This window comes from Mizuhopecten yessoensis, unplaced genomic scaffold, assembly GCF_002113885.1.
Source record: "Mizuhopecten yessoensis strain PY_sf001 unplaced genomic scaffold, ASM211388v2 scaffold3235, whole genome shotgun sequence".
Taxonomy (NCBI): Eukaryota; Metazoa; Mollusca; class Bivalvia; order Pectinida; family Pectinidae; genus Mizuhopecten; species Mizuhopecten yessoensis.
Window position 1 is genome coordinate 981,329 of NW_018404943.1, and position 7,228 is coordinate 988,556.

The 7,228-nt window shown below is 35.7% G+C and overlaps 2 protein-coding genes across 2 annotated transcripts in view; both read left to right on the forward strand.

The window, feature by feature from the left end:
* The window catches only part of LOC110447251 (universal stress protein Sll1388-like), a 6,360-nt gene extending 3,165 nt beyond the window's left edge, over positions 1–3,195 (forward strand). Inside the window, exons 2-4 of the mRNA XM_021492822.1 lie at positions 603–686; positions 1,421–1,530; positions 1,739–3,195. Of these exons, the coding sequence (XP_021348497.1) occupies positions 603–686; positions 1,421–1,530; positions 1,739–1,930 (386 nt within the window). The 3' untranslated portion in view covers positions 1,931–3,195. The remainder of the gene's footprint in view (positions 1–602; positions 687–1,420; positions 1,531–1,738) is intronic.
* Positions 3,196–4,498: 1,303 nt separating this feature from the next.
* The window catches only part of LOC110447250 (protein RRNAD1-like), a 21,159-nt gene continuing 18,429 nt past the window's right edge, over positions 4,499–7,228 (forward strand). The window contains exon 1 of the mRNA XM_021492821.1: positions 4,499–4,651. Within this exon, the coding sequence (XP_021348496.1) occupies positions 4,541–4,651 (111 nt within the window). The 5' untranslated portion in view covers positions 4,499–4,540. The remainder of the gene's footprint in view (positions 4,652–7,228) is intronic.

The following is a 7,228-nucleotide window of genomic DNA, read 5'->3' on the forward strand; positions in this document are numbered from 1 at the left end:
TTGTTGGTATTCTAAGAGTTCGTGTTGTTTGTTGGTTTTCTAAGAGTTCTTGTTGTTTGTTGGTATTCTAAGAGTTCGTGTTGTTTGTTGGTTTTCTAAGAGTTCGTGTTGTTTGTTGGTATTCTAAGAGTTCGTGTTGTTTGTTGGTTTCTTTATAAATTTATTTGTGGTTTTAAACGTACGTGGTATTTGTTGATTGATTCTTCTATGAAAACTCGATTTATTGTTTTATTTCATATATATACATTTTTACATGTTGTTCGTTTGCTTATTTATAAGCCCACGCTGTTTGTCGGTAGCTTCAGTAGTCAAGGTTTTGGTGTGTGAATCAGAACATAGCGTTCGTAAGTGTCCTGCACGTTGCTGCTGGTTCCATTATCAATACACGTTGTTGAAATCTGTTGCTATCTTTTAAATAAGTCCAAGCTGTTTGTTTGTTGTTTTCATTATCAGTAGCGAGTGTCGATCGTCCTGTACGCGTTGTTTCTAGGGGACTTTAGAAGGACAACATACACTCTCATTCTCTGTGACTAAATAAGATTATTTTGTTGGATTCATTAACATACCCAATTATATACATTTTGTGGTATTTGTATCGATAGGGTACATTAGGAACGTTCACGGTGACAGTAGTTACGTCATCATCGTTCACTGCGTGGACCACCGGAAGCTAAACACCTATGGATGTGAGTAGCAAAAACAACCATGCACGGGCCTTTTCTTACTCACAGTGATCCGAGAATTTGTTACCGCTATACTTGCGACATAAACTAAGGAATTGAGAAGTTTTACACGTTTTAGATCAACTTTCATTTTAACCGAAAGTTGACCTAAACATCTAAAACGAGTAAAAGTATTCTGAACACCTTAGTTTAGGTCCAAATATAGCTGTAAAAAATGCTCAAGTCCCTGTGTTCTTATTATCTGTGATTGGAAAATGTTACGATTTATTCTGTTTTTCGCAAATTTGTCCTGCGATTTAATGCATAATTATGAAAAGGACTATTGGGATATAGCTAGGACCATTTGTATTGACAGAAACAAATGCCTGTGTTCCGTCACTTGCCAAGTTGCGCTTGTTTGGGTTATCAGATTGTATACATTGATTGAACTATTTTATTTTGTCCATTGTACTTAATCAACTCAGAATATTCTGTGGAGCAAATTAAACACAAGAATTGAAAGATCACGATGAGTGTTTTGCAGAGATAAGAAAACAAATTGTCAGCTAAAAGTTAGAGTATGGTTGTGTGTTTGTGAAAAAAAGTGAAAGATTTCTTGAAGGTGACGCAGTCCTATTCAGGGGGTAATTTCTCTAAAAACATTAAAAGATATAGTTTATAGTATTTGAGTGCTTTACAATCCCTGGATACGTGCTTATGATACTGTTGAGTTTCATATATTTAAAATCCTAACACAGCTATCTGGGATCCAACCGACTACAAGTTGCTAATACAGACCTTTCGTGAGGAGGAAAGACGCGCAGACCAGACAGTGGAAAAACTGCAGCAGGCCTTGGACGCTTCCCAGGTAAACGTTGTTTTCATATGGGCACTCTGTTTTCAAGTGAGTTGCAAGTATTTCGAAATAATCAAAATATATAGCCACATTAAAAAAAAGTTCAATGGCGAATATCATTTTTTTTTAATTTTTGCGCTGAAAATTATGATTTAAATGTACACCATCCCCTATGTGCACATGTACAAGAGTGTAATTCTTTATATGTTGTCTCTCGAAGGTGAAAGGAGAGGTCGTGAAACTGTCTGGAGAAGCTGGTCCAACGATAATTAAAATCGCGGAAGAGCGGAAAGCGAACATGATATTAACGGGGTGTAGAGGACTTGGTACCATCAGACGTACATTTCTCGGAAGCGTTAGTGACTACATCATTCATCATTCCCATGTACCCGTACTGGTTTGTCGACATTGAATTAGTACACGATTCATAACAGGATTACAGGATATCAAATCCATCATTCCCGAGAACTCACGATCAATTACAGCATCACAGGACGTCGAATCCATCATTACAGTATAAACGCGTACTCACGATCAATAACAGGATTACAGGATTACAGGACATCAAATCCATCATTTCAAAAAACACCACGATAAATTACAGGACCAACACCGCAGGTGCTTGTTTGGCATCAAAAACGACGACAATGTTGCGTTTTATCTGTGAACTACACGTAACCTATAGGGACGCATGAAGAAAATATATCAAATTGCTTTATTTTGTTGAAACTTAAGAAGAAAACAACGCCCTCATCTATTAGAGTTATGTTTAGACCGTGTTAGTCTTAGACTGGTGTCCAGTCAGTGGTCAAAGTTGGCATTCGACCTTAATATATTGTATGAAGAGCACACACGTACAGGGGCAAAACATTGTACATCCGTCACTAGTCCGAATTATTCTGACGTTTTATCGACTTTTTATATCAGTCTATCGACGACAAACCGATCTAAAAAAAAGTCGATAAAACGTCAGAATAATTCGGACTAATCCGTCACGTGTATCACGCAGCATCCATTTAGACTGTATTGTTAATGTCTGCACGTTTGTACAATTGTACTTACATGTGCTCAATCTTACTTACCTAGTGAGATTATTAAATTAATTACATAATAATGCAGTATTTGTCATTAATTCATCCAAAAGGATGTTAGCACATCCATCATTTCAAAGAGCCCACGATCAATTACAGATTACAGGACGTCAAATCCATTCAATTTTGATTCTTGTAACAAAATGTCAGGGCCAAAAGGTCGTTCAATGTTGAAATGTAACAAGAAAGAAATTGCTACTTAAATTATACAATGTACTCAAAAAAGTGTTTTTTAATCTAGATTTCGCTGATGTGATAAAACTTAAAAAGAATATAGAATTTGCTGAAATTTATGGGAAACAATTAGTTTAGGGTACAACAGAAGGAGCTCCAATATAGAAATGCGTCTTTTATCAAACTATGAACAAGTAGTATGTACATCGTCTTTTGTCCATGTTACACACTATAATTATTATCAATTTGAAATTAACGATTTGGATATGATTTTCTACCCTTTTGGCCCATAGCTAGCATTATGTTGTATGGCGCAGTGTAATTCACTTTTCGCATAATGTATCTATAGATTTATTTTAAATGTGCAATCATGCACTAGTGTGTCATATATTCGTTTTTCTAAACCATCGTCAATAAAAATTTGTTAAAAATGAATAAAGGACAATATTTTTTATGAAGATGGACACAACACACAATTCATACAAATACATGTATATATATGTATTGAAATTTTGATGAATGTAAGTTAAAGAGCAAGTAAGTTGTGCCATGGTCTTACTTTGGTTAATACGGCGTTTAACCCTATGAAACTAATCAAAATTTAATAAAGGGCCAACATTTTTTATAGCATACTTGGTTTAAGTACATGTTTATGTGAAACATGTGATATGAAAATAACACTGTATATAGAGGGAAAGCAGACCTGATTCAGTATGCGCTACTTCGCCTTCAAAACATACAAGTGTAATAACACGGAAGTTATGGTCCATAAAAAAACTTTGGTTTGATAATAACATAGGATCAAAACTTCACAAACAAATACATGAACAGTGTCACGTTCTGGAGCGCGATTTTGTCCGAGCTATGCCTGTGCATCGGAACTGGACTGGGTCGTTAACTTTTGCTGGCAGGTATATATCTCATTTGGTAGAGCGTCCGTCTAGAGTTCGGAGAGTCGGTCTGGGTTCGAATCCAGGCCAGGCTGTGCATTCCTCTTCTCCTGTTACAGAGGTGTTTTTGACCAGTCTTTGACTGGCAAGGGAATACCCAAAGCTGGTTGTAAATATGAAATAGCGTTGTCTTGTCTTGTTCTGGTGTTTCCCCTCCTTTCTATATACGAGCTGTCCATTAAAAATAAAATACTATTAAAGTTCTTAATGGTAATGGACAAACATGTATTTCTCATTATTATGTAATCACCGGAACAAAAATTTGGACGTGAGCACAGAATTTGAGTTTAACCATGAGAAACTAAATGTTTTATGAATAAGGGACCTGGTAGAGCGTCTGTCACAGTCTGGAGGAAAAGTTTGAATCCCTGCAGTCTCGCCGTGTTTTTTTTTTTATCTCCTGATACACTTATATGGAATCTTACGAGTAATATTGTTAAAAGTTCTTAACATATTTGACCACTGTCTCCTTTGATTTAGGTAAGAGACATGATATACGAAAATAAATAAATAATTTAAATGAATTAATGAATCTTTGAGTAAGGACAGTTTAAAACAAATATCTTCTCAGTTTATATAATAATTTGATAAAAAAACCTCAAAGGTACCTGCATGCTTCTGGTCAAACATTAGAACATGGGTTCTTTCAGTTAAGTTAAGAAGCCAGTCAAAAAAAAACCAGACGGACGACAGATACTGTATGTGGTATGCTCATCGAATGCACCTGACTTTATTCGAAATCTTTTGTGTTGGAGATTCGTTTTGTATAGGGCTCTTTTCGGCTGCTGCAACAATCCCGGCTGAGTTATGAGTTTACAATCTTGTAACAACAACACGGTTGAACTGGTGAAGTCACAAATGAAGAAGTCCGTGAAATTGATCAATGTCTACAGATGGATAATCGATGCTTATATCTCGGTAAAGTAACAGACTAAGACTGCTACATTCGTTGCGTCCTGTATTCAGTAGTCAGTGTTTCGAGTACTTTAGTCGAACAAGAGGCCGGGTATTAATAATAGTACTTTTCGGCTGCTGCAACAAACGCCGCTAAATATGAATTTACAGTCTTGTAACAACAACACGGTTGAACAATATATAAACAAATCTCTCGTCGTCAGAAAGCTACGTTATCGCAACTACCAGGCTACGAGTACTTGTTTAACCAAAAGTAGTCTTTTACTAAAGCCGTTTTAGCCTCGGTAAGGTAAGGTATTGGGATGGACCGTCTTTCACGCCAATATCTTACCAACGGAACGTTCGGGGTCGTTTTCTAATTATATTATAACCAGACGGAAATGTACAGTGACTTTGTTTGAATCCAATTTTGATAAAACTTTACTCCCTGTTAGAGAATTGTCTAGTGTTAATATAATATTATTTATCCGTTGCTCTGTTATTGACCTACAATGTACCACTTTTCATCCCAGCACAAAAGTTACACTTTGAAGTCTCCCCGGAAAATTAGTTTTAGAAAAGTTAATTAACATAGAATCCAATGGGAAATCATGTAACATGAAAGACTTGTGGCATGCCACTGGTTAGTACTAATATATTAATACCCGGCCTCCTCTGCCCCGGCAATATATAAATAATCTCTGGTCGTCAGAAAGCTACCTTATCCCAGCTAGCCACTTAATTGTTTGTTTCTTTGGAGGAAGAATCACAAATGATGACTGTGTTTCTTTTCGGATGTCTCGAATGGTCCTGTCGGATATGTCAAAACAATTTTCCTCACTCACCTGTCCTCTTAATCTTGACCACCAATATAGGACACAGTTTCTATTACATACACTCAACAGTTTCACAGAAATGCAGTATTTCAGCAAATAAGTAAACAACCCCCTTTTTCACGCCTCTGCAATAGGACACCCGAGGGCATAAACATCAACATTGATGGAGCCCTCATAAAATAAAGAAGAAGTGCAATTAACTGGTTAAGCTAACATAGTATTGTAGCATAAACACCTACAACTGGCATAACAGTTATAATGTATCAGAAATAACTCTCTTGAGTACGATGTCACCTCTTTTTTTTTTTACAAACTCTTGATGCAAAATTAGATATCCAAAAATTTAAAAGTATTCATCAGGCTATACTTTTTGTTGTCAATATTATAGGATATTGGGGTATTGTACATGAAGGAAACAGCTGAAGAAATTACATAACCATAACAAAATTAGCATTAATTTAAGGATTAACTTGAATATATTTTTCATGTTATGGAGCTATAACACAAAAAAAACGGAGTGTTCTCTCAGCATAAACCGCCTTGCGGTTTATTTAGAGTACACTCCGTTTTTTTGTGTGATAGCTCCATAACATGAAAAATATATTCAAGTTAATCCTTATAATTTAATCTACTACACACAATCCCTGTGGAATTCCACTTTTATTGATGGACACTTTTCTTTTAGAAATTAATGCGCTGCTGTATCAGCCAATCAAAAGCGATGTTACAAACGGCGACGTCATTTTTTTACGTTATGGGCCTATAACATAAATTTTTAAGCCAATGAAAATACTTGTTACAAGCAAAATTAAATTATATGATGATAACAATATAACACTACTTAGAATTATGAAAAATAAATAAATCAATGAATGAAAGAGGAAAGGTTGTACAAGTACATGCTAGCCGTTCTATGTGAGGACAACAAATTGATTGGAAGGCTGTTTCCAGGGCTCTTGATCCCTATAGCTAACATCTTTATAAATTACAGGTTGATACGAATGTAGCTATATAGGTATTTACAGCTTTATAGTTAGTTAAATGGCAGATTGTAATGGACCTGCTGTATTATACAACAGTGAGTTAGTATACCCCAATTTAAATTAATCTATATACTGTTAACGATATAAAGAGGATGAAGAGAATACACTGAAAATCCAATGCATTCTCTCCAGCCAGCGAGGAAAAAAAATCTTTAGGACTTCGGCACACATATTTGAAGTGTACAGTGGTGAACAAAAGTGAAAAAAAAGAACCCATAGAAAATCATCAAAGTTGGCTACTGAAATTCAAACATGGCTACTTTTTTGGCTACTGATTTTTTAGGTCCAGGGTGAGCCCTGTGAAGGCAGCAAAATCAGCAACCATGAACTATAATAAAAGTCACATTTAAAGTTGTAAAATTGTTGTTTAATTCCTATTGGTTTCCATATACATAATGGGTATACCCGGTGTCATGCATAAAAAGTACCCCCCTACCAAAAAGTATCCGGATACTTTTTATACCTGCATAAAATGTACCCCCCCTGCATAAAAAGTACCCCCCTTGTGATAAAAAAAATATTTATCTATTTTCAAACCAATTGAGTTCAGAATTTGATCAGGATGTAACAGTTGAATATTTATCCACCCCTACCCAAACAATCCCCACCCCCGGGGCCAGGAAATGATGCCAAAATATTTTTTAAACACTGGTTTGGAGAGTCATGAAGAAACATTTACAGTTATGTTATAGTCATTACCCAACCTATATTCAATTCCCCAC